At 47.0% G+C, this 26,511-nt stretch overlaps 1 protein-coding gene across 1 annotated transcript in view; it reads left to right on the top strand.

Annotated features, from left to right (window-relative positions):
- The first annotated feature begins 3,312 nt into the window (after positions 1-3,312).
- Positions 3,313-26,511, top strand: part of GATA6 (GATA binding protein 6) — a 30,940-nt gene continuing 7,741 nt past the window's right edge. The window contains exons 1-6 of the mRNA XM_052660532.1: positions 3,313-3,379; positions 4,791-5,959; positions 10,132-10,298; positions 13,962-14,087; positions 15,167-15,254; positions 15,348-15,451. Coding sequence (XP_052516492.1) covers positions 4,834-5,959; positions 10,132-10,298; positions 13,962-14,087; positions 15,167-15,254; positions 15,348-15,451 — 1,611 coding nt within the window. The 5' untranslated portion in view covers positions 3,313-3,379; positions 4,791-4,833. The remainder of the gene's footprint in view (positions 3,380-4,790; positions 5,960-10,131; positions 10,299-13,961; positions 14,088-15,166; positions 15,255-15,347; positions 15,452-26,511) is intronic.

Raw genomic sequence — 26,511 nt, 5'->3', positions numbered from 1 at the left:
GAAGAGCGGTGTGGCGCGCGCGGCCCAAATAAATCAGCCCTGGGGACAGGCCGCACCCGGGAGCCAGCCCCCCTCCAGGGATGAGGAGGGCAGGTCGGGGATGCAGGCTTGCTCCGGAGGGGCCACTCCCCGGGTCTAAATGATCCCGAGAGGAACGATTTCGTTCCAGATTAGCCAATCCCCAAGGAAGAGAGAGGCGTTAGGAAAAGAAAAGGCGGGGGGGGGGTGGGGGGGTGGGGGGGGGGGCCGCGGAGGGGGAGAGAGAAAGGAAAAGAAACAACTTCTAGGGACATGACTGTCTACCTGGAGCACTGCGGAGGCCTTGGCCAGCTCTTGCGGTGCCCTTCTTCCTTTGCGCCCCCTAATATCCCCCACTTTCCCGGACCAGCTGGGGCTCTCAGAGTAAGCTCAGAGCGCCGGGCCTGGGGCCCCTGGGACGGTGGCTTTGAAAATGCGCCGCTCCTCAGGGGTGTTGTTCCCAGGGCCAAAGTCGATGCGTTGGGAAAACTGCAAAATGGAAGGGTCAGGCAATCTGGCTTTTTGTCTAAATCAATTACATGGGTCAAACAGTTTTATTTCTTAGTTAATTTGCAAGAAAAAGAAAACTAGTCTTTAAAAAAAAATTGTGACCTTGCAAGAGCGCAAACAATTACCTCCCTGCCCCCACCTTTGTTCTGAGCAATACTCAAACGCGATCGGAGTTCTGGGGCGGGGTGGCGGGGGACGGGAGTAAAATGTCAGGTCCTTTCTCGAGCCTTAGAAATCGCACATAGTGAAGTTGGTGTGCGTCCTGCCTCTCACCTCTGTCCCGGCCGTGCGGGGGCCAGGGCACCCTGTCCCGGCTGCTGCGGAGTGGCCGGAAAAGCAGGTCTCTGGGGATCATCTGTTGTCCAAAGAAATTTACACGGTCATCCCCGTAATTGCAAATATAAAGTAATACACACAGCAGGAATCAGTTTCTTGCGGGGGGGGGGGCGATGGGGGCTCAGTCTTTTTTGGGTTCAAACTTGGAGGCCATTCACAGCCTGTATTCCCAACTTAGCCAGCCAAAGGATTTATTTGTTAACTTGGTTTCATTAGAAATCACTTCACTGAGTATGTATTTTAAAAAAGAAAACTGCTTTTGAGAACAGACCTCAGAAACATTCAAGAACCCTTGGACTCAAAGAAAATCAAATGCCCACAACCGTTCTGTAACGGCTTACAGACGAGCTTTTGCAAAACTCAGTCTGCGTAAAAATTAGGTCAGAATTCAGGTTAAAAAAAAAAGAAAGGCATTGGAAGCCCTGGTCGGAGCTAAGTGGACGGCGGACGCCGGGTTATCTGTTCGGGTAGATGCAGTCGATCGAACCCAGGTTAAATTTTAAAGCCCCTGGATCCTGCTCCAGTCGCTAGTCTCCTTTCCAGAGTTTTCTGCCTTCAGTCTTTCGGAATTGCGGCCGCGCTGAAACTGGGAGCCGCCGCAGTGGTCGGGGGAGGTAAAGAGGAATGTAATAAAAGTGACTAAATTGGATGAGAACGGTTTATGGACCTTCTCGGTAGCAATCTGAAATTCAGAAGTGTTTAGCAGCAATTTACAACGAAGAATGTGGGGGAAAAAAAAAAAGAATCGCCGACTTTCTCCATGCGGTTCCCTCCTCCCTCGGGCTGCCAGGCCCTGTCCCCTTGTACCCTAAGACTCACAGGTTCACAGTTAAATCTAGAGGAAACATATATTTAGCCAGGAGGTCTCATGATCTCTAGAAACCCTATTTCACTAAGCCTCTACCTAACCTGGTTCAACTCAGCTAAGGCGCCTCTCCCTTCTCCAGCTAGAAACACACACACATATACACAAAGACACACACACACTTCAGGGAGACTGACCTTTAGAAAATCATTTACTTCGATTTACCTAAAAAAAAAAAATTGTAAAAATCCATTCCCACAAAACAACTCCTCTTGCCCTAGTTAAAACTCTCTCTCTCTCGACAGCCTCCCGAGGTCACATCTGTTGGAAAAAATCCTTTTTGCGCGTGAAAGGGAGCGAGACATACATCACGGCTCCTGCCGAGGACGAACCTGCGGCCCCGCGACGCCCTGCTGACAGATCGGCGCTGATAACCCCGCGACGTTCATTTCCAGCCCCTCTGCCGGCCAAGGACCGTATCAGTTTGTACACAGTTGTGATAACCATTTGGAGGGAGCGAAGAAGGGGTGTGTATGTGAAGGCGGGGGCGTGGGGAAGAGGTATTTCTCGCTGGGACCGGGGAAGGTGACCCCCTCCTCTTGCCAACGACTTATCTGAGACTTACCTGAAGTTCTCCAGGGAAAGTTCAGAGCAAACGGGACACCCAAACTGGGAGAGCACCTCCTGGAGCGACTGGCGTGGAAACCCCTTTCCACTCTGCGCACTTCAGGGACTAACCTTTCCGTGCACCGTGACCCCGAATTAAAAGTTTCAGGTTAGCTGGGGAGTGCAGATGGGAACCTCCCGAAACTTCCCAGGAATTTAGCACATTTAGTAGGACAGAGATAGGGAGTTGGACATTCGAGTTTTTTCTTTCTTAGATCCCAGGAGACAAGACGCCCGACGGCCACCAAGACCTCGAGAAGAGATCGGGAGAGTTTAAGGTCGGTCACACACAACTGTGGAGCAAAAAAGCTCATTTACTGGGTCGAGAGGAGAGGGGAAGGCCGGCGGAGGAAAGCATGGTCTCCCCCTTATTAGGAGGGAGCGTTGACTCCAGAGCTGGCGCGTCGCTCCGGCTGCGGTGGCTGCGCGGGGTTGGGCATAGGCAACTCCTCCCGCGCCATCGCCCTCCCCTCCCCGCAACCCGCCCCCTTGAGCGCGCGTGTAACTGAGGGCGGAGGAATGGGTGTGGGTCGCCAGCCAGATCAGGCGTTCTGCCACCTCCGCCCCTCCCCCGGCGTCCCCGGGATCGGCGCCCCCTGGATGGACTGGCCTCCTGCTCCCAGGACGGCGCTCGCGGCTCAGCCCACACCCGCAGGCTGCGCGGGGCTCATTGTCTGCCGGGGCGGCGCGCTCCCCTCCCCCCGCCGCTCGGCGTCCCCTCCCCACCCTCTTTTCTCTCCTCCCCTCGCTCCCTCCTCCTCCTCCTCTTCACCTCCAGCGCCCAGCTGCTCGCAGAACGCAGTTCCGACCCACAGCCTGGCACCCTTCGGCGAGCGCTGTTTGTTTAGGGCTCGGTGAGTCCAATCAGGAGCGCAGGCTGCAGTTTTCCGGCAGAGCAGTAAGAGGCGCCTCCTCTCTCCTTTTTATTCACCAGCAGCACCGCGCAGACCCCGGACTCGCGCTCGCCTGCCGGCGCCCTCGGCCTCTCCGCGCTCGGGAGCACCCTCCGCCACGGCTGTTCTCCATGCGCAGCTCCCACCCGAGGTTCGGCTGCTTCCTTTCTTGCCCCAACTCCCCTCTTTCCTCCTCTGCACCTCCCCTCCCTAGTCGCAGGCCCCTTGGCCTCGGCTCTCCGGCCCTCTGCGGGCCGAGATCGGCTCCGGGGGTGTCTACCTTCTCCATTCCCGGCAGGCTCCCAGGTTCCCGGGACACCGCGGACCAACTTATGGTGTCTTTTCCTCTCCCCGAAGCGCTTATCTGCGCTCAGCCTTATCTCAGAGTTATCTTGGCGCAAAGGGGCGGGAGCCGGCAGACAGGCAGGCAGAGAATTCTTTCTTGCTATCTACCCTGGGTCTGTGTGTGGGTATTAATTTTAGTATGGTTATCTCCGATGAGCCGAAGCGATTTGAGGAAGCGGCCCCGAGAAGGCCAGTCCGGCTGCGTTCACCTCCCTCCTCCACCCCTTCCCAGTCTCCCTGTCATTCTTCCTGCTCTCCCCTTTGGGGTGGCCTCGGCTCCGGGGCGGTCTCACGTCCCCCCACCCTACCCCACCCCCTTGCATTTTCCCCTCCTTTTCTCTGCACTCCGCTCCACCCCGCGACGTCCGATTCTAGAACGGTCTGGCTTTTCCGTGGCTGGGGATGACCGCGGGGTGGGCCGGGGTGGCCTGGCTGGCGTGGGCCAGCCGGCGTGAGCGCACGCGCTGGCGGCTGCATAGGCGAGCGGTACCTAAGGTGCGTGGCGCCGGGGACGTGGGGTGGGCAGGAGATTCCGGCCCCGCGGACATCCCGCACAGCTGTGTGTCCCGAAGGTCTGAGACTCCGGTCTCCGCCCTGGCGCCCCACCTTCCCAAGGCTGGGTTGTATTTCACTCCGGGGCTCGCGTTCGGTCTCGTCAGCGCAGTCCAGGAAGCTCTGGGAAAGCCCGAGTGGGAGAACGCGGCGGTTTCGTTTTCGGGGGACAGGTTGCCTTCCCTACGCTAATGATTTTCACGCGGGCAGCCCTCACCCCGAGGCATTTTGGGCGAGCGACCGCGGTACGGAGGCAGGATAAGGCAGCACAGACTCGCATGGCTCCTTAAAAAGTTCCTTTGTGTGCCATTGGCCGGCAGGGAGCCACTTTGGGGCGGAAGGAAAACCTCGGCCAGTCTCTCAGTCACCCCTGGGATCTGGCGCGCGCGGATGAAGGATGCTGCGTCGGGGGTGGGAAGGGAGCTAGAGGGGATCCACGCCTTGCGGGTGAGGAGGAGCGGGTATCCTGGCCCTGGGAGGACCCTGGGGCGGCTGCGCAGGCTCCAAGCTCCTTCCCCGCCCCTGGAACCCGGAGCAGAAAATGGGATTTTTGAGGAATCTCATTAGCTGGAGAGAAGAGTGGAGGTGAGACGCGGTGCAGCCCGCCCCTTTGATAAGTCCTTTTAAAAATTTCTTTTCTCGACCCTGTCTCCCTCCCCGTCTAGTCTCAGGAGCTGAAAGTCAGCTTGCAGCGGCGCCGGACCGTGGATGGCCTTGACTGACGGCGGCTGGTGCCTGCCGAAGCGCCTTGGGGCCGCGCCTCCTGCGGACGCCAGCGACTCCGGAGCCTTTCCAGCGCGGGAGCCCTCCACGCCGCCTTCCCCCATCTCCTCCTCTTCCTCCTGCTGCTCTCGGGGTGGGGAGCGCGGCCCCGGCGGCGCCAGCAACTGCAGGACGCCGCAGCTCGACACGGAGGCGGCGGCGGGACCCACGGCCCGCTCGCTGCTGCTCAGTCCCTACGCCTCGCATCCCTTCGGGGCTCCCCACGGACCTTCGGCGCCGGGGATCTCGGGTCCCGCGGGCGCCCTGTCGAGCTGGGAGGACCTACTGCTCTTCGCTGACCTCGACCAAGCCGCGACCGCCAGCAAGCTGTTGTGGTCCAGCCGCGGCGCCAAGCTGAGCCCTTTCGCGCCCGAGCAGCCGGAGGAGATGTACCAGACCCTCGCCGCCCTCTCCAGCCAGGGGCCTGCAGCTTACGACGGCTCGCCCGGCGGCTTCGTGCACTCGGCGGCCGCCGCCGCTGCAGCCGCGGCCGCCGCGAGCTCCCCGGTCTACGTCCCCACCACGCGCGTGAGCTCCATGCTGCCCGGCCTGCCGTACCTACAAGGGGCGGGCGGTGGGCCCGCCAATCATGCGGGGGGCGCAGGTGCGCACCCTGGCTGGCCCCAGGCCTCGGCCGATAGCCCCCCGTATGGCAGCGGAGGCGGCGCGGCGGCCGGCGGGGCGGCGGGGCCCGGCAGCGCCGGCTCAGCCGCGGCGCACGTCTCGGCGCGCTTTCCCTACTCGCCCAGTCCGCCCATAGCCAACGGCGCGGCTCGGGACCCCGGGGGCTACGCGGCGGCCGGCGGTGGGGCCGCGGGCGGCGTGAGCGGGGGCGGCAGCGGCCTAGCGGCCATGGGCGGCCGCGAGCACCAGTATGGCTCGCTGTCGGCCGCGCGGCCGCTGAACGGGACGTACCACCACCATCACCACCACCACCCGAGCGCCTACTCGCCCTACGTAGGGGCCCCGCTGACGCCCGCCTGGCCCGCCGGACCCTTCGAGACCCCGGTGCTGCACAGCCTGCAGAGCCGCGCCGGAGCCCCGCTCCCGGTGCCGCGCGGCCCCGGCACAGGTAAGGGGCAGGGTCGCGCCGTGGCGTGCGGGTTGGAGGGCGCGAGGCGGGTGTGGAGCTGCTTTTTGAGCCGGACCCTGTTTCCGGGGCTGTCCTGGTGTGGGTGCCCGGAGTCTGGCCGCGTTGCGATGGTGCTTCTGTTTTGCACGAGAGAGACTAGATGCGCCGGTACGCCTCAGTCCAGGGACTGCAGTGGGCCTTTGGGGAAAGTGAGCCCAGGAGGGACCCGGCAGGGCCTGAGCCTGGTCGCAGACCCCAGTTTTCCCGGGTGGAGGGGTGGGAATCCCATTTGGGAAGGTGACTTTAGGCGAGTGCTGAGCATGGCAATCACCCTCTCCTCAGATACAGTCGTACCCAATTCAGCTCTCGAAAGATCGGGAGTTGAGTGTGTTTTTCTCAAGGAGAGTGTTTTTATTAAGAGCCCCACGGTGGAAAAGGACCTGGTTGGCATCTCCCTGCGTCTCGTTGGGAGGGAAGGCAGAGAGGTCAGCCTCGTGACTGTCCCGAGGGAAAGCTGGTGGAAGGGCCATTTCGCTTGGCATCAACAGGCGGGGTGTCTGCGGCTGCTGCTCCCGTCTGCACCCCACCTCCAGTCTGGGACTAGGGGTACCCCAGCACCCACACCTATTCCTCCGCCAGAGTGCACGCCAGTGCCAGTAATTTTTCAGTTTCCAATCCCACTCATGCTTTCCATTCCAATGTCTGGGGGCAGTTTGGAGTGAGCTGGGAAGAGTTGTCAAAATTCCTGCAAATGCGCGTTCTTGAAGAGCGTTTGTCCTGCTCAAGCTGGGAGGGTGTGAACTGTTGTCTGGGCCGAGAGAGGGGTTTTGGCTTCTTTCCTCAGCCGCAGGGTTCTGGATCCTTCTTCGTGCTTTCAGGGGTCTGTCTTTGTATTTCACGCGTTTGCTATAACTTGACAGTTTCCTAAGACCAAAAAAAAAAAAAAAAAAAAATCAACCAAACCAAACAAAAAAACAACTCTTCTGGTCCATTGTTTCTTTAAGGGGTGTTGTGGGTGTCAGAAGGTGGCAAAGACAAGGAGGCCTTTCAGCCTAAGTTATCCCACCTGGGATTCACACTTCCCAGGGCTGGGCTCCTCATTTAGGACTTTTAGGGGTCCTGGTTAATGAGGGTCAAGTGAGGCACAGCCAGTCTTGTGCTCAGGGACAATCTGGGAATGCCAGTGGCCTGAAGGTGAAGGATCTGACTTGAACCTCCCTCTCTCAGTAACATTGGGCCGAAAATCTTTACAGTCTGTGGGTCTGAGTGTAGAGTGGGGGTGGGGAGGGGCCCCATTGAGGTTTGGAGACTGCAGAGAACAGAGCTAGGTCACCCTTGCTGCTGCACAGGGACCCACATCTGGCTCCTGGGAGCAGAGAGACTGGGAGACCCATCTTCAAAGGATGGGGAGGAGGTGGTAGTTGGGGTGTCAGGCGCTTGTCAAGTTGGGAATCCAGCAGGGAATCTGAAAGCTTGTGTGAATTGGGTTGGGGGCAGTTCTTCTGGCCTGACGGACACACCTTAGCCTGACCTCCATTTCCCTTTGCCCCGTTTCAGCATTTCACGGGACAGAGGAAGACCAGCAGTCGAAAAGGCAGAATGGGAGTCTTGGGATGTTTAAACTGATTGGTTTTGTGAAGAAAACCCTTTTAGAAGGGTTGGGTGCAGTTACAGACAAGTTATGTTATTTCATTTTAAACGTAGTCTATCCTTTCACTATTTTTTTGCTTTCTGGGTAGGATGCTGCACAGTTAGAAAAGTCTTGTATAGATTCAGAATTTTTTTTTTTTAGGGAGAGGGTTTGGGAACACCCAACTTTTGTGCAAAGAGTCTTTTAAGAAGGCAGGAAGCAGCTGAGAATAAGCCAGTCTGAGAGCTGGGGAGATGAATGACCTTAATTTTGCTTGTCCCCACAGGTATTCCCCTGCTAGAGAGACCTTGACCCCAGCCCCTCTCCTCCCAGGTTCCTTATTCTCTGCTTCTCCACTCTGATTTAAAAAAAGAAAAAAAATGGAGGCATTCTTTTAACTGATTTGAGTGGATGGCAGGGGTCAGTGCAAAGGCAGGGGTGTGGTTGGGTGCTCTGGGAACCTGGTGTGTCCACCTCTCTCTGGTGCTGGTGGGTGTGTGGTGGGGAGGCTGGGGGTGAGCTTTCCTGCTGAATTGGGTTCCATTCTCAGTCTGAGGATGACTTCACCCTTCTCCCCAGAGTCTGTCACTCCCCGGGGCACCCAAAGCAGACAAATTAGGATGAATAGGGGGCCTATTGGGGGCCTGTTGGTGAGAGAGCTTCCAGCACAGTTAGATTTTGTGCTTTATAAAAAGTCACATTTTGCTTATAAAATCAAAGCTACCGAACAAGGAGCGGGAAAAGTATGGAGGGAATGGGAGCTGTAGATTTTAATTAAAAATAGGCAAACTTCCTAAATTTTATTTATCCAAGCAGGGCTTTACATTTTGTTTCTAGGTTTTCAGCCGAGCAAAGAGATTTACCTGGGGCGCTCACAGTCTTCTATTGGGAGTTTCTTTATTGTTCCCATCCTTCGAGAAGGAGGCCATGCATGGGGCTGGGTTCTCCAGGGAATGCCCCACTTCTCCATGGAGAGGGGCTCTGATAGGTAACATTTTAAAGTCAACAACAAAGACAAATACCTTGTTTAACTTCAGTGTCCTTGAAGTCCTGAGCATTTTACTGATTACCGTAGTCAATAGTGGCTTTTAGGGCGGAGAAGAATAAATCTCTGTGATGTGTTCTAAGTTGCAGTATCCCCATGACAACTTTAAACTGGGGTTATGGGGGGTGCTAGTTTCTTTTAAATTTATTTCTTGAGGAGGAAGGAAACTTGTTTTGCAGGGAAAATAATATTAATTGAATTAAAGATTTTTGTGTATCCAAATCAGACTGAAATATCTCTACAAAAGCTTATGGTAGACACAAGCTATAAACCAACCACTGACAAATAGAAAGAGAAAGAATAGAAAGTTTTGCTGACACAGTCTTCAAATAAACTCTAAAGTGTAATGTTTATTTACTTTAAAATTTGATTCAAAATGCTCCTTGAAGAAAGCCAAATTGTAACATTTAAATTTTGTGTAATATAAATAACTCTAAACAGTTATTTTAAAGGAAATATTTTCAAAAGTACTTGATAAGTACCCATCTCACTTTAGTTAATTGTTCATATTTAGCTGATTTAAGGGAAAGTAGTAAATGTTAAAATCATTTACTCTAAAGGCTTTTTTTAAGTTAGCAGGTTTAGGTTAATTAATGAACTTTGGAAAACTAACCAAACAGTAAAATGACAAATATTAATTTAAATAGATGATATAAGTTGAAATTTTAGTGTAGGAAAAACTTTGATTTAGCACTGGAACAGTGCTGGTAATTTTCTGAATCCATTCAGTATCGATTGACCGTTTGTAGAAATTTTGTAGATTGTAGCAATTAGACCCATTTTAAAATCATAATATTTTAGTGTTTGGTTTTGTGACATGAAAATTAAACTAACATTCATCTCTGTTCTTACTAATTTCTTACTGCGTTTCCCCCCCCAGGAGTCAGTATTAATTAATTGGTAAAAGTGCTCAAGAACAGTATTTCAGTTGTCTATTCTTTATGGAGGAAAAGGAAGAGTGGTAGCCATAGCAAATACTTTAAAAAAATTACTTGAGATAAAAGAAAACAGCCTCATTATGTCCCGGGGTATTTACGGGGATATTTGCGGGTGGGGGCTGGGGTGAGCCATCACTGTTAATATTGCAAAGCTTACTCGGGTTTTGGCAAGTGGTATATTGTAATTATGATGGATTTCAGTTTTGAAAAGCTTGGGAACAGCGGGAAAGGAGAGGTCAGGGGGCCCACACCGACCACCCCACGGCTCATCTCAACTCCGAGGTCCTTGGGGAGACGGAAGGCGGATGATCCGGGCCGGGTTTCTAGCTCTGTCACCGGACTTTGCAGGGCTTTGCACGGGGCGCGCCCAGGGGTGCAGAAGTATTGGACAAATAATCGGTCAACAGATCGGTCGCGGTGACATCAACAGCCGGCTCCGGGCCGGGCCGCCGAGCAGAAAGGCCGGGTGGGGAAGGGCGCGGGAGCGGGCCCCGGGGGACTCTGGGTGCGGGTTGTGGGGTTCGCGGGGGCGGGACCTCACCGGCCTCTCGTCCTGCAGACCTGCTGGAGGACCTGCCCGAGAGCCGCGAGTGCGTGAACTGCGGCTCCATCCAGACGCCGCTCTGGCGGCGCGACGGCACCGGCCACTACCTGTGCAACGCCTGCGGTCTCTACAGCAAGATGAACGGCCTCAGCAGGCCCCTCATCAAGCCGCAGAAGCGCGTGGTGAGTGCGGGCGCCGCCCTCCCCAGCGGCCCGGCCGGATCCGCGCGCTGCCCGCGGGGCCCGGGTCTCCCCGCCCGACCCGGCCCGCACCTGTGCCCGCGGCCTAGAGCGGACCCGAATTGGGGGTCCCGGGTAGTTTCAGCGCCCACCGGGGCAGATCGTCCCCCAAACTAGCCGCAGGGGAATGAAGGCAGCCCTCTGCCCAAATTCACACAGAGTGACATCCTTAAATGAAAAAAAAAAAAAAAAAAGAGAAGGTGTGGTGTGCTACTGTCTTTTTTAAAAAGTACCAACCCCCTATCTTTACACATCTCTAGATGTACTTGCAAATGCACTGAAATAATTTTGGAAGGAGATCCAAGGAATGAGTAATGTTAGTAACCTCCAGGGAGAGAAACAGACTACAGCCCCAGATCAAGTGAAGGTTTCTTTTCACTGTGGACTCTTTAGTCTGGTTTGGAGTCGATTCTTGAAGAGATTGAGCTCCCCTGTAACATCCGGTAAAATGGATGTTAAAATGGAACCCACAGCCCTCTTGTCCCCCAGGCTCGTCTTGAATCCCTTTGCCTCTGTCCTTTCCACCTCCGGGCCCTTTCCACCTCTTCAGATTAGTTTTAGCTCCAAATTCCATCCGTCCTTTGGATTGTCCTTGAGTCTAGTGAAAAATTTATTTACTCTAACTTTTGTTATTTTGAAATCTGGCTGTTCAGAGAACTACTGTTCATAGAGCTTGAGGGGGAAAATGCAGTCTGCACGTTTTTCTCAAGCAGAAGATTTTCACCATCCCAACACATTTCACTATGATTTAAAGTGTGGGAATTTTGATTTTCTTCAGGGATTAATCTCTTATTGTCCACTGTGTTTTTAAGAAGGAAAGGGTATTTACTGCTGCCCTGATTAGAGAAAATAAATGAAAGCTTTCACATGCCCCACTGTAAGGCTAACATTTGTTTAGCCAAGTACTCATACTCTAATACCTTTTAAAGTAAAATATTTTACAGTTAGATGCCAGACATCTTAAGTATCCAAGTAATTTATTTAATTGTTATACTCTAATTAGCAGGAACAAATGCTACACATGTTGTTTGTGTTAAATAGATTAGAGTGAAATTGCATCACAATGTGAGTCTGCCACCTTAAAGAGAAGCAATTAGTTTTATGGTTGTTTTGTTTTTAATGCATTTAAAAATAAAGTGGCCGAGGTTAATTTAATGAGTGTATGTGCCTTAAACTTGTTAGTCACCCGCAGCTTAGACTTTGCTTCAAAGGGCATCCTTAACTTCTGTGCCTGACTCCCTGTGTTTTTTCATTTTTCTTACATGCATCGTATTTAAAAAGTACTGCTGGTCAATATTCCAAGGAAGTTCCTTGTCTTCATGCATTAGCCAATGTATGAACAATGAAAGTGATGATTATTTTGGGGAGAAGGCACATTGAACAGAGTCCTGGCTGAGCCCGGAAAGGCAACATTTTCTCAAGATTTAGCAAAACACTGGCAGAATAGTAGCCATTTTGTTTCTAGTGGCATTTTAAATTTGATCTGTTAGCATCCATATTTAGAGAGTGGCCTTAGTTTTGTGCACTTATCAGTAAAAATAACTGTTAACAGGAAACACAAAACCCAGTTTTTCACATCTCTGAATCTAATAGTTTTCCTTCTGTATGGCAGGTGTCTTGGCAGTGACCAAGGTCCGACAATGTGCTTTGTAAATGGGTTATAAATGATACCAATTGAAGGGTGTGTCTATCAATTAGTTCTCCTGTGGGCTTCTTATTTATGGTTTTGCTGGATCTAGTTAGTTCTCAGACATAGAATGTTGAACCCAAGTTTGTTTAGCTAGCAGTACAGCTACCAATCACAGTGAATTTGAACTTGTAATACATTGCAAAATAAGAGATTTATGGTGTAACTTGAATTCCTTGTTAGTGATGAATATAACTGAGATCGCTTGTTACAAGAAACTTTTATAACCCACTCACCTTCATTTCACATGTTTATGGGGACTGGCTTCACTTATGATCTGCAGTTGACAGTCATAAAGTTCTTTGTTATAATGGCAAATTCTGATAACAAGTTTGCCTCACATTGGCTCCAAATTCCACTGCCAACTATCATAAATGACCTGTTTATAAAATGAACTTTCCTGTCCCTAATTTACTTATTTCACATTTATGAAGAGAAAGGAGTGCTCTTCTGGGAAATTATTCTCTTTTAAGGATAAAGGGGAAAAAAAGCAGCAGCCCTGAGGTGTAAGAGTTCATGTTTTCATCATTTTAACAAAGCAAGTTCCCAAATAGTTCTGTCAGCCAAACATACTCTTTTCCACCAAAAGTCAAAGTGATTCTTTCTTAGCACCGACTTCTTAAAAATGTGGCAGTGCTAAGAGGCTTCCCAGTGTCTCTTTGGTTTTACAACTTGTCTGTAAAGACTATGCTGTAGCAATAACAACGGGACGTGAGTTGTAAAAACAAAATTCAATTTTTAGCTTTTGACTTTGCCAACAAAGATGTTGAAACTCTCTGTCTTTTAATCTGAATAGTCAGTGCATGCTCAATCTATGTTTTTGCCGTCTATTCTTTATAACTTCTTTTCCTAAATTAATCATCCCGGCCAACTTCCCTAATTCTATATCTTTCAGTTTGTTTTGGTCCCTAGATTTTCCCCATAGGTTTTTTTTTTTTTTTAAGTTGCCTATCTAGGTAATTGAAAAGCAAATTTAGATTTTTGTCATTCTAGGTAGGAACTTAGACGAGCTTAAAAAGCCCTTCTTTATAATTCATACATAATTTAGAGAAGATAAGCTCCACATAAGGATGTTATGGGTATAAAGGAAACAGAAATCAGAGTGACAGTTGACCTTTTCTGATAAATTTAACCCTTTGTACTGAGAAGGAAAAGGCAACCCACTCCAGTATTCTTGCCTAGAGAATCCCAAGGACAGAGGAGCCTTGGGGTTGCAAGAGGTTGACACGATTTTATCGACTAAAGCACCACCACCAGGTGAGGAAAAGGACTATACTGACAGGGTAAATCAAATACAGCAGCATCACCAAGACAAGGCCAGCAGTAACACAGTGTTGTAGAATTTGCTTGTCCTTTGGAGAATGGATAATACAGAAAATTCAGGCAATAGGTGATCATAATGATAATTAATGAGATGTATTAAAATATGTTTCTTTACAAAAATTTTTTGTGCATCTTCCAAAATTCATTTCTGTTAATATATATAGGCTTTTCTACAGTTTCTAGTTTATTCCTCTGCACATATCTGAGAAATAGACCTGGTTATCTCAGTTTTCAGATGAGGCAGAGAGTCCCCAAAGCCACTTAACACATTGGCAGGCAGTTTGTGACTGCATTTCTTTACTCAGACCTCTGACAACAACAGTGAGCGCAGGCATTGGCCAGTATTGTGACTGCTTAATCTGTGCTAATGAGCTGGGGCAGATCAATTGATCTGTATTAGATCGGCACACTTTGGTCCAGGAAGGTCAACCTAGTTACACTTCAAGGGTTTTTTTTTTTTTTTTTCCTCAAGGGGGACTGCTTATTTATAATAACCAGGTACATGCTTGTTGCTGGCAGGGACACGACACATTGACGTGTGTAGCTTATATGTGAAAAGCACTTATGTCTATCCACTCTCTTGTGCTGCTTTCTAGCCTTCCTCCCGGCGGCTTGGATTGTCCTGTGCCAACTGTCACACCACGACCACGACTCTGTGGCGCAGAAATGCCGAGGGCGAGCCTGTGTGCAATGCTTGTGGACTCTACATGAAGCTCCATGGGGTGCGCCACCTACTCTGCTTCTGTGTATACATCTTCAGTGTCTTGTTTGTACTTTATTTCAGCTTAAAATCAGCAAAGGAGAGGGCATGGAGGTGAAGGATCTGATTTTTGTATACTCACGTTTGTGAATCTAGGGGCCTGTTAATTATTCTAGAAACTATTATCATACCAGTAAGAAACAAAAAGCTGCCAGTGAAACTCACACACATCCATAGTCAGACATGCAGATTGTAGAAATACAAAAACGTGGGAAATGTGCATTTTAGAACTGATAAGATGGTAGTAATCTTTTTTTAAAAAAAGCTGTAAAATTGAAGTCTAGTTGATTTATAATGTTGTGTTTCAGATGTACAGCACAGTGATTCAGCGATACATATGTGTGTGTATATTCTTTTTCAGATTCTTTTCCCTTCTAAGTTATTACAGAAGGTTAAGTATAGTTCCCTGTGCTATACAGCAGGTCTTTGTTGGTTATCTATTTTGTATATAGTAGTGTGTGTATTTTAAAAAGCTGTACACTTAAAAAGAAAAAAACCATGGAACCTACTAGAAATGCACACTAACTAGTTTATAGCTTAAAAATGTGAGTGCAATCAAATACATCTATACAGAAGAGTCATCACATTGGATAGCTCTAGTTAAAAAGATTCTACATTTTAAGCATAGCACAAGATATTATAAAATATGCCAATTTTAAAAAGAAAAATAACCGTGGTATATGTATAAAGAAGAATTCACAATCTCTTTGAAATAAAAATATGTAATTCGGTGGTTTCACTCCGTAATTAAAAGTTGTTTAAAACAATAAACATTAAGTTGAGGGAAGAGATTCTACCTGGCAAATCACCCCATTTCCCCCCCCCCCCGCCCCCGCCCGCCCAGGAATCTTTGCATTTGATGGGGAAAGTGTAGTCTTTGTGCAGTTGGGATCTATGAAGTGTGTATAAAAATTGGATTGAAATTTATGCCAAGTTCTTTTAAATGAGGGCCTTCACTACTGACGTTCGGTCTTTAGTTAGTTTGGTTTTTCTGCAGTATAATATTTATTAAACGTATGGCCTATGTGAAAAATTTTTTAGGTGCCTCGACCGCTTGCTATGAAAAAAGAGGGAATTCAAACCAGGAAACGAAAACCTAAGAACATGAATAAGTCAAAAGCTTGCTCTGGTAAATATAAGAAAATGCTGTTTTGACTGTAAAATATTTGCCAACTTTAGTAGAGTATATGTATATTTATGAGGTTAATTTTGACCGTTGCAGGTAATAGCAATAATTCTGTTCCCATGACTCCAACTTCCACCTCTTCTAACACAGATGACTGCAGCAAAAATGCTTCCCCCACCACACAACCGGCAGCCTCAGGGGTAAGTGTTAAAACAGCATAGACTCTTTCTGAGCTAGTGAGTTGCTCTCCTGTATATTATCTCCAATTTTATCTTATCTGGTAGTACAATAATCTAAACCAACAGTTCAGTTTAGTTAGCTGATACCTAAGAATAGTTTTTAGAGGAAATTACATTTAAATGTCAACAAAATGACAAACTTAAGTACTTTACAAACCTCTTAATTAAGATCTATATCATTTTTTTATGGTTGAATTAACCTAAGTAAAAGCAAGAAGTTTGGGTTTGAAGTGCTTTAAATTGTTTTATTTCCAGGTTTTTATCTGAGTTTATATATGTGTGTGTGTGAGTATACGTACCTATGTACGTATATCTATATATTTCTAGTGTAGATCAGGAAAAGTGCCACAACTCAATGGTTTTATATATCTCAATGCCCATGATATTTAAATTGCTTTTGCTTATCTTATCAACGTCTTCCCTGGTGGCTCAGTGGTAAAGAATCTGCCTGCCAATAGACATAGGAGCTGCAGGTTCGATCCCTGGGTTGGGAAGATCCCCTGGAGAAGGAAATGGCAACCAACTTCAATATTCCTGACTGGAAAATCCCAGGGATGGAGAAATCTGGTGGGCTATAATCCATGGGGTTGCAAAAGAGTCAACTGAGCAACTAAACAACAACAAATCTTATTGACTCCAGCCTTTTCTGTTCTCCTCTTCTCTTCCTTCTTTCCCCCTTTTTTCTTTTTGAAATCATCTACCCAAAGCAATACGTCATCACCATGAGCCACGTGCTGCTGTATTCACTGATCTTTACCTAACTGCTGGTCCTCTGCCGGGCTGGGCAGCCTTGCCTTCTTCTAATGTTCCTTGATTGTACCCAGGCTTATTTCAGCCTTGTGATCAGCCTGTGAGCAATTGGGTTTGTGAGAGATTCACACCCCTACGAGGATGCCTGAGTTTTGGTGCAGATCACAGACTTAGTTTCAGTAAAGCCATGATTGAAACTCAGTTTTTCTCAAGTGAAGAGCACTTTCCCACCCTAGGGTTTCCCAGATTTACCTGGAATGCCCTTTAAAAGCACTTTCCCACGTAGGGTTTCCCAGATTTACCTGGAATGCCCTTTAAAAATGACCTGGCCGCACCCTGGCCCTCAGAGATGCAGGCTGGCCCCGGGGCGGCAGGTTTTCGCAGAGTGTCCTGGGTGAGGATTACACTGAGACTAGTTTAGGATGAAACATTAGCATTAAAATCCCTACTTAGTAATTCTTTTTTCCGTTGAATTTTGCTTTATTTGGGATACTTTGAAATACTACAGATTCCTGGGCTCCGCCCTGGGTTTTCTGAGTCAGCGTCTCTAGGGGTGGGGCTTGGAAATTCGTGTTTTTGAACAGTTACCGCAGGTGAAATTGAAACTACTGCCCTCGAGGTGTCTTTGAACTGGGAACCTTGGAGCTGGTATTTTTGCTGCCTTAAAGTAACAAAAATTAGACATTAAAATAATCTGTTTTTAAACTGCTTTAAACGATATTTGATATTTTCTTTATCCTCCAATTCAAGCTCTTTTGGGGGGGTTCTTTAATAAACAAACACGTTCAGAGTTTCAAAATGGAAAAAGCTTTTTTGCTGTTATTTGTTGCAGACACATGTTCTTAAAGAACATTCTTGCCTTTATTACCTTCATAAAGGTGAATGCTGGTGAAGGACATTTTTTTTTTACAAGAGGCTAACATGTAACTTAAAGAGTCTAAAGCGGTGAATAGAAGTTACTTGTAAGGAAATGAAAAGATCAATATTGTTTTAAAATTTCCTTTATTAAGCCCTAAGTCCTCAGAAGCAATTATGTAGCTTGAAAGTGTGTTAGTCAGTCAGTCATGTCCTACTCTGTGACCCCATAGACTGTAGTCTGCCAGGCTCCTCTGCCCATGATATTTCCCAGGCAAGAATACTAGAGTGGGTATCTATTCCCTTCTCCAGGGGATCTTCCTGACCCAGGGATCAAACCTAGGTCTCCTGCATTGCTGGCAGATTCTTTACCATCTGAACTGCCACGGAAGCCAATTATGGGCCTTACGTGAGACAAGACAGTGTTCTGATTTTCTAGCTACGATTTCAGCCTCAGTGGTCTCTCTCTACTGGCTGAAAAATGGGTTGCTGCCTGCTTTTGTCAGTGCTATAGTCCAAGCTTAGTGAGGCAAAGCTAAATTTGAATGATAAATGGCACAGAAAGAGAGATATTTGCCCAACAATAGGCTTTAGAAACCAGGTGGGTGGAATCTGTTTTGCTCGCGTGGTGGTTCTGTGATGTAAAAATTCAAAATTGACTCTGCAAGTCCAATCAATTTTGGCCTCCAGGGGAGGAACAGTGCAAAGGTGGTGACAGGATTTAGCCTGGGCATGCCTGGAAGTGGGACCTTGGGAATCCAGAGGCTGGTCCCAAGGCCTCTGTCTCATTTGGGAGCTTGCTTCCTGGGGGTAGCTGGCCGGCCAGTGCTGTCAGAGGAAGGCTAAGTTTTCCACTAGCAGTCAGGATGCAAAGCGATTTTAGTATTTTTAAAAAAAAAGTACTTTAGAGATTAGGGGAGTTGGAGAGCAGTTCCCTACAAGGTCCCCATAGCTCCTGGAGCCTGGGCAGCTTCCATGGGAGACAGCTGTGCAAGCCGCAGACAGGGCAGTTCTCCGAGCCCAGGTGGCCTCAGAAATGCGTCCTGACAGCTCTTTCCAGAGCTGGGGGCGGCAGGGCAGGGGTGGGCGCGGTGTGGAGAGGACGGCCCATCATCCCCTCTTCCCTCCAAGGATCTGTTCCTCCCGGCTAGGGCTGGCACCTGGGCTCCAGGGTGTTCCCCGACGGCCAGCCCGTCACGGAGTCCTAGGTGCCCTCCTGACGGGGCCGTTGGGGGAAGCAGGCTTACTTGGCAGACGCCAACCTGCTCGCCGCCTTATGGAAACTGCACCCTCCAAGGATAATTGAAGCCGACTCAGTGGTGTCCCCATGAGCGCCAGGGTGTATCTTTGTTGGTCCCTTGACCCTCCTGGGCTGACCGGTTCTGCGTGTGCGTGACCACTGTGGCAGCGGAGGTGCCATGAAGAGTCTGCTGGAGGTGTTATCTGTGAGCAGCTGGCAGAAGCATTTGTGAAAGGCGGCTGTGTTAACAAAGATGTGACATGTTCCCACTTAGGTCTCAGTTTATGCTGTTGTTGTGACCGACTGCTTATAGGATTTTGTGAGCCCTGTAGGTAAAGGGGATGTTGCTGTATCTCCGTAGGTGTATCTGGTCTGTAGCCCAGGGTTCCTTCTTTGGCTTGACCCTTAAACCTCCTGTGGTGATAAGTCCGCACCGTGGATCTCCAGCGGCCCCTGTGACAGGCGGGGTGGAAATTAGTCCTGCAGGGAAGTCCTAGTTTAATAGGGACAACCGAACTCCAGAACAAAGGGTGATCATAGGCACGTTCCCAATGGAACAAGGAAACGGGCCATGTGCTCTACTTAGAGACGTCAGTGGCTGCATATCTGCTTCTCCCGCCTTCCTTAAGGATTGTGAGTTAAAGCAGAGAAGTCGAGTCTTTGAGAAGAGACCTATCAGACTGGTTGTGTTAATTCCCTCCCGTCTGAAGAATCAGCTGCTGGAGATCACCAGCAGGCAGTCCTAGAGGACTTCTTTCTTTACGTTCCGAGGTCCCCCACTGTGGGCACGTTCAGCGGTGGTCCTCTGAGGACCTGGTACCTGAGCAGATCTGGCTGGACTGGAGTATTCTAGCGGGAGAGACAGGAAAATCATTTTTGCACTGCTCTGAAGCTTCATGCTGTTGACGTTTTGGCATGTCTTAGCTTTCTGTTGCTCCTTTGTGTTTTACACTTGATCTTAGCCGAAAGGCTGAGAAGCGATGCCCCTTTGTGTTTTAACTGGACTTTTGTCTCATTCCTTCTCACGGTCATCAGCTCGCTGACCTGGCTCCCTTAGAACTCAGCTTCTCTGTTGCAGGCCGTGCCGTGTGGTGTGGTTTGGGAGGTGGAGGGAGGGCAGTTTGTCTCCTTAATGAAAACAGGAAAACCTGTTGCTGCTGCCGTGCAGCCTGATAGTAAAATAACCCCTGTCTTGTTCCTTTTAGAATTTTTAAAAAATGATTGCAATAAATGATTTATTTGCTTTCATTTATATAACACTTATTATTCACTAGACTGTATTATCTTTCATTTTTCTTTTCCTTATTTTTTTCTGTGTTGATCAGAATTTTAGAATCAATTTCTTGCATGGAATTCTTTGGGTTGACAAATGTGTTGAACTTAATTTTTGATACGTTGATTAATTTTGTGACTTTGGAACTTAAATTTCCCCAGAGTAGTTTTTTTTATTCAGTGTAAAATTTTCCTATATCTGTAAATTTACTGAAAAATGAGTCTTTAGTGGACCTGAATAGACATCAGATTTTCTTTGCCATTTGTGTTCTCTGTGGATTATAGGAATATTTCAATCTTTCACTGAATTCCATTCCTTGAGTTGTATTTTTATGGTATTTGTTGTTATTGTTATTAGACAAATATAATAACATTTTGTTTCAGCAATTCCCAAATAAGGTTTAACAAGTAGCCTCTGTAGATTCCTATCCCTCTTAGGACTTGTAGCTAAAAATTTATAAAACCGGAGGATACTTTGGATATGTACTCACATACATAGAGTGTGTGTGTGTGTATATATTCTACATATACTTGTGTTTGTAACTCATCCCCCAATTTTTAGATAAAGGGTATTTCTCTTAATTTTCTTTGGGACAGGGAGGATTAATTTGGTGAGAAAATGAACAATAAGACAATGTCTGAGAATAAGAAATCACTGAACATATTTTGCCCGCCTGAAAGTAGTTCTGTTGAGGATTATTTTAAAAAGTTAAAGCCTACTTAAATTTATATTAACAGTGCAAATATAATGTTGAAGTCATCATTGAACACATAATGTTGAAATAAACACAAATTCTGAGTAGCCTTTGCCTTGCAGTCATTGTTCTATTTAAGGAGCATTGTACTGGGGTGACACTGTTTTTCATGTCGTAAAACAAGGTTCCAGACATTGGATTGCTCATAATGTGGTGGTAGTGGTGGGAGCACATATGTACAGACAGATGAGATTTGAAAAAGCTATAAAGGAACAACAAAGTAGAAGTCAAAAAGTAGGGAGCCGTGAATTCCAAGTACGGGGTTGGAAACGGCTTCACAGAGGAGAGGAAATCTGAATCAGTTGTGGAGGACTTTTGTAGGGGAAAAATTGGGGTCAAGGCCTCCAGGAAGAAGATCATGGGTAGCTATGATTCTTCAAGGGCACAGTTTTAGGAATTCAGTATGGCTGAGCTTATGGTGTAAAAAGACAACAGCAGGAGATGAGATGGATCCATTAGGTGGAAGGCAGATATTTCAAACTGCTTTCAAGTCCATATTAAGCCTTAGGTAGGGTCCACACTAAGTTCATTTCTAAATGGTGGGCTTTCTGTAATACCTACTGTGGTTTCGTTATAGTCTGACAATTAAACCATCCTGAACTGGGCGTGTTTTGATAATTGATGTAAACTAATGCTCACATGATCCTTTTTTGTACATTTTACAAGCAAGGAAAACTCCCTCCTTGAAGCTTGTGGTGTGTCCTGACCTTAGAGCTTAGAATGTTTAGTTTCTTGGTCCCCAGGGGCTCCTTGGGGGCAAGATAGTTTCAGGGTGGCTGCCAGGTGACCCTTCAGAATGGAGACTATTAGGGAGGGCGTGTTAGTGATAGGGATTCATTTCCTCACTTTGTGGTTGGTGCTTGGTGATAGACGGCTTCCTGGGAGAGAGGCAGGCGTCCTTAGACTGAGACACGGGGATCGCACCTCAGATTCCTCTCTGGGTGGGTGGGTCTCTGCCTTTGGGTGGGCCTTGCTCATTGGTCCGTTTCTCTGTGCTGAATAGGTATCTCAATTCCTTCCTCCTTTAACCTCAGGGAGGCTGTCTGCCTAGGGAGACTCTTTTCCCTGCAGCCTCTTCTTGGTAACAGCTTTATGCAATGACCTTGTCCGAAGTAATACCTCTGGGCTGCATGGTGCTAAATCTCATGCTAGAAGTGGTTTGAAAGAGTTAAGTGCTTAAGTGCTTGTAGATGAGGGGTAGTGATTTAGGGACTGACATTTCTTGGGCTGTCTGGATGTCTTTATAAGGCCTCTGAAGAAAGGTTAGGTACTTGGCAAGTTAATATTTTATATTCTTTTTATGGATTTTATTTTATATGTTAATATTTGCATCCTATGATGAAAACGGGAAAACATCCCTTGAGTCACGTAGCTTCTTTCTTTATTAGTAAGTTTTATATTCCACTGTCTTTTCCCCTGAGTAGTTGAATTGCTTCGGATTTACTCGACATAATGTTGGTCACACAATTATATTAATTATCTATTATTATTAATTATCCTTATAGTGCTTAGATAGCTGAAAGGAACATTCATGAAGGACCTACATACAGTCAGAGTTGCTTTCACTCAGAGGGCCTCACGTGTCAGAAAGAGAAGATTTAAGAGGCTGTTCAAGTGGGGGCCAAAGTTCCTGCTTAGCTCTTACATTGAATGTTCCACATACACCTTTAGGGCACTCAAGAATTGGGTGTTAGTGGATTAATCATCAGGTGGTTGCCTTGAGTTTTCTCTGTTTCTTGTACTTTCTCATTTGTAAGATTGTGGGATGTAGGAAGGCAGGAGACTAACTTACCAAGTACCTTTTATGTTCCAGTTGTTTTTTGTATCTTTTTTATTCCCAATTATCACTGTACAAATGAGGTATCTTTTTCTATTTTCTATTTTGGGGAGTGACACTCAGTAATAGGCCCAAGGTTATGTATCAGATTAAGAGACGGGCTTGGAATTGGATCCAGGCCTGGCAGATTCAGAGTCAGTGTTTTTAACCATTACAGCACACTGAATTCATATGTGATAGTACACGCACTGTTGAAATCTTTAGGGGGAAGAAACGGCATTTTCTTAAATCTGATTAATTTTGGTTAGTTTTGGCTGATGGTACAGCTAGGAGAATAGCACCATAGAAGTGATTTGCTCATGACCAAATATATAAACTATACTGTATACATTTTCTTGTTACATACACTTATCAATAAAACCCATTGCATTTCTAGGGCTTTGTTAGCTGGGTAATAGGAAAAAAAACCAATAGATAGGCAAGTTTACTGTTGTTGACATGCCTAATATGATGGTAAAAAGTCTCCCTTAAAATATGAAATACAAGATCGAGGTACCAAAATCCTTTTGAAGTGGGATTTAAACCTGTGCTTAGTGAGTGCCAAGGGAGTTGGAACTTGCAGAATATGCAAATTGCCTTCAATTTAATTTTTATAAAATCATTAAAAAGCATTTCTTAAAGAGGCTAGCGTCCATTTCCTCCACCCAAGAGTTTATAGTCCAAGATATTTATTTTTCTCTAAATGAATAAAAAGAGTTAAAAAGGCATTAATCTTGCACGAGGGTATGGGAGAGAGTTGCACTTAGGTATTATGAGGGGCTCATTTGTAAACCAGGATCCGGAGTGACTCCATAAGGTCACAAGACAAGCCCGCCTTGCAGCCGGGGCTGGAGCCGACGTCTCCCACCGCTCCCAGGGAGTCGGCCCATCATCGCAGTTATTAATATACCACTCGCCACTTGCTGCAAGCCATGAACATAAATATTTTGTTGGCATTTTATCTTCACGCTCCTTACGTGCCAGGCTCCCTTTCTTTTCTTCTTTCACAGCCCCTTCTAATAACTCACTCACGTTCCTGTCTGACCACATTGGCCTTCACTGAGAAAGTCACACGTCACCCTGGCAAGGAGCGTGGAAGCATGTGGAGTTTGCATAGTTTCATTTTGATTTGAGGGCCTTTTCTAGACTTCCCGGTTTTTTCTTTTTCTTTTTTATCCTTGTGTGCTTGTGTCCTGAGGAGGATGGTGGTTAGAAATACACTTACTACACTAATATCCAATGAGGCTGTATGTCTGTTAGGAAACAGTAAAGCTGTTTCCTTCTTTAAATAGTTTGTAACCTATGTGTCCACCCAATTTATCACAGGACTGTGGTTTGTTTAATAAGTGACTCATTGTCACAATCTGAAAGCTAGAATGCTAGGTAAAGAATAGTGTGGGTTGGGTGTCGCCTTTTTGTTATGGCCTCAAGTTACACGGATTCATCTCAGAACACGACTTTTCTTTGCAGATTACAGATACTCTGATTTTTTTTTTCTTCTGCCTCTATAAGAATATACAAAATTGTCACAAAACATGAAATAATGTTACGGGAAAACACAGCCAAATTTAAGAAATCTGGCTTAGGGTGCCCTGAAATGTTATTGCTAAATGAATCTTCGAAGAAAATGAATTCCTTTACTGGAACAAAAAGTAATTTATTATGCATTTCATGGGTGTCTGCCAAAAGAGTTACTAGCAATATGAAGATCTAATGGATATGAATTAAATACAATCTGTTAGCTCTGTGTTTAGACCAATTTGTTAATTTTCTCTGAAATTTGAATAATTTTAAAAAGCATCTCCAAAGACAGGTCTTGACACAGGCGATCATTCATGATTCGGCTACCTACCACATCAGGGCAAGTGCTCACGCGTTTGTGAGCTGACGTGAAAAGAGATGATTTTATTCACCCTAGATTTTAAGAACAGTTTGAACAAATAACAGGTATTTGGAGTCTTTTGAGTAAACAATTCCAAGTCATTACTTGACAATGTTTAAATGATAATTTACTTGGTGTACGGCCCCTTTTGGTAGCTGTTAGCATGGCATGGTTTTACCAGAGCTGGTGCACACGCTCCAGAATCATATTTTTATCCTATTAAACACAGCACGTGAACAAGTGCCCAGCCGCTTCAGTCGTGTCCGACTCTTTGCGACCCCATGGTCTGTAGCCCGTCAGGCTCCTCTATCCATGGGATTCTCCAGGCAAGAATACTGGAGTGCGTTGCTATGCCCTCCTCCAGGGACTCTTTCCAACCCAGGGATCCAACCCTGGTCTCCTGCGTCTTCTGCATCGCTTGCGGATCCTTTACTACTGAACCACCAGGGTAACAATACTTGTAATTGAAAGCTCTCATTATGTTTAGTCATCTGATTCATGGTGGAGCCCGAGTATGGTCTGAAGTTTATTCTCTGGGTTCACGGATTAACAGCTGGAAGGACACAGTCAGGCAGCCAGGCGCTAGCTCCAGCTCTGTGTGTGACTGTAGTGAGCTGCCAAGGTTTTGTAAAGCCCCTGTTTTCCTCCCTCTACTAAAGGGGAAAAATAATTCCCACCATCTGGTCCTTAGGAATAGAGTGTAGCGTAAGTGGGAGATGCCTACAGACAGCTTTGAAGCTCGAGAAGACTAGCACTGTTTAAATATGACCTTGGAAGTTGATAGTGATGTGCATTTATTTGCATGGCATTTTTTTTTCCATCCCAAGACATTAGACATAAATCTTTCTTCATGGAGGGAATTTAGAGACATAAAGCTATTATGTTAACAAAGTAACTGTGTTTAAATACTTTTATTTCCCTGATAGCAACGATTTTTCATTTGTCGTGATTCTTAGCAGTTTCATAATGCTTGCTTACTTTTTTTTCCCATAATGCTTTCTTGTCAGTGTTGCTGGGTTCATGGACTGCTGTCCATTTTGTCTAGTGGAGATGGCCAGAGCAGGGGGCTCATCCAAGCTCCTGTAGCTAATTTTTAAAAATTAAGATCCTGATCCACCAGGTGTTTTATCTTGCCACTGTATCTTTTACCACTGAATTTGACTAAAGTCATCCATTTTGGTTCATTTCAGAAGATAAACCTTTTCTTCAGGAGGCCAGTGACTTCAAGTTGTGGGACAAACCCTTTTCCCCCTGCAATTTAGATTTGTATCAGTTTGGCCAAAAAGGTAGCTCGGATTTTTCCATAACATCTTATGGAACCTGTGGGGGAAAAAAATGAATGAACTTTTTCAGTATATCAGGCTCTTACTGATAAACCCAGGGTCCTTGTAAACTTGGGGCCAGCCTTCATCACAACATGCTTGCTGTTTGTGTGTACGAACGTATAAAACAGTTTGTTCCTTTGCCCAGCGTAGAGTGTGTCTATAGAAGAATTCTCTTCCTCCTTAAAAATAGCAGCGTCTAGCCTATGGATCGGAGAAGGCAATGGCACCCCACTCCAGTACTCTTGCCTGGAAAATCCCATGGACAGAGGAGCCTGGAAGGCTGCAGTCCATGGGGTTGCGAAGAGTCGGACACAACTGAGCAACTTCACTTTCACTTCTTACTTTTGTGCATTGGAGAAGGAAATGGCAACCCACTCCAGTGTTCTTGCCTGGAGAATCCCAGGGACGGGGTAGCCTGATGGGCTGGCATCTATGGGGTCGCACAGAGTCGGACACGACTGAAGTGACTTAGCAGCAGCAGCAGCCTATGGATGTAACCTGGCCAATTCAGGCTTGGAAGGGGGAAGAGGGCTCAAGGGGGTGGCTGATGAACTCTTCTCAGTAAAGAATTTGTTTGCTAAATTACAAAGAAATAAACTCTTCTGTGAAACACTGAGTTGGGTCATCGGCTGAGGTGACCGTGACACTCTCTTCTTGAGCTTTGTTGAGCAGTTGTGGGAGAATTCGTGGTTTTGTCACCATGGATGGCTTTCACACGTCCTGGCGGAGACGGAACCTGTGCGTGTGTGTGTAGCTTCCTCGTGTTACCTCCGCGACTGTCAGCTGGGTCACTTTTGTGTCTGGCCCCTCTTCCCTCCATCCAGACTGAAATGATCATGGAAGTTTATCTGAAAGTGTTTCTACTTTTGCTGAAACTTACACTTAGTTTTTCTTTCTTCTTCTTTTTTTTTCTTTTGAGGAAGGCTGCTGTGAAGCACCACAGGGGCTAACCTAGAGGTTATGAAAGCAGTCTGGGCTAAGTGGCTCTATTTGCGTCCGACTCTTTGCAACTCTGTGGGCTATAGGCCATCAGGCTCCTCTGTCCATGAGATTCTTCAGGCAAGAATGCTGGAGTGGGTTGCTGTGCCCTCCTCCAGGGGATCTTCCCAATCCAGGGATCGAACCC

This window comes from Budorcas taxicolor, chromosome 22 (genome assembly GCF_023091745.1).
Source record: "Budorcas taxicolor isolate Tak-1 chromosome 22, Takin1.1, whole genome shotgun sequence".
In the NCBI taxonomy this organism is placed as follows: domain Eukaryota; kingdom Metazoa; phylum Chordata; class Mammalia; order Artiodactyla; family Bovidae; genus Budorcas; species Budorcas taxicolor.
Note: the sequence above shows the minus strand (reverse complement) of the source record. Positions and strands in the feature narration are given on the sequence as shown.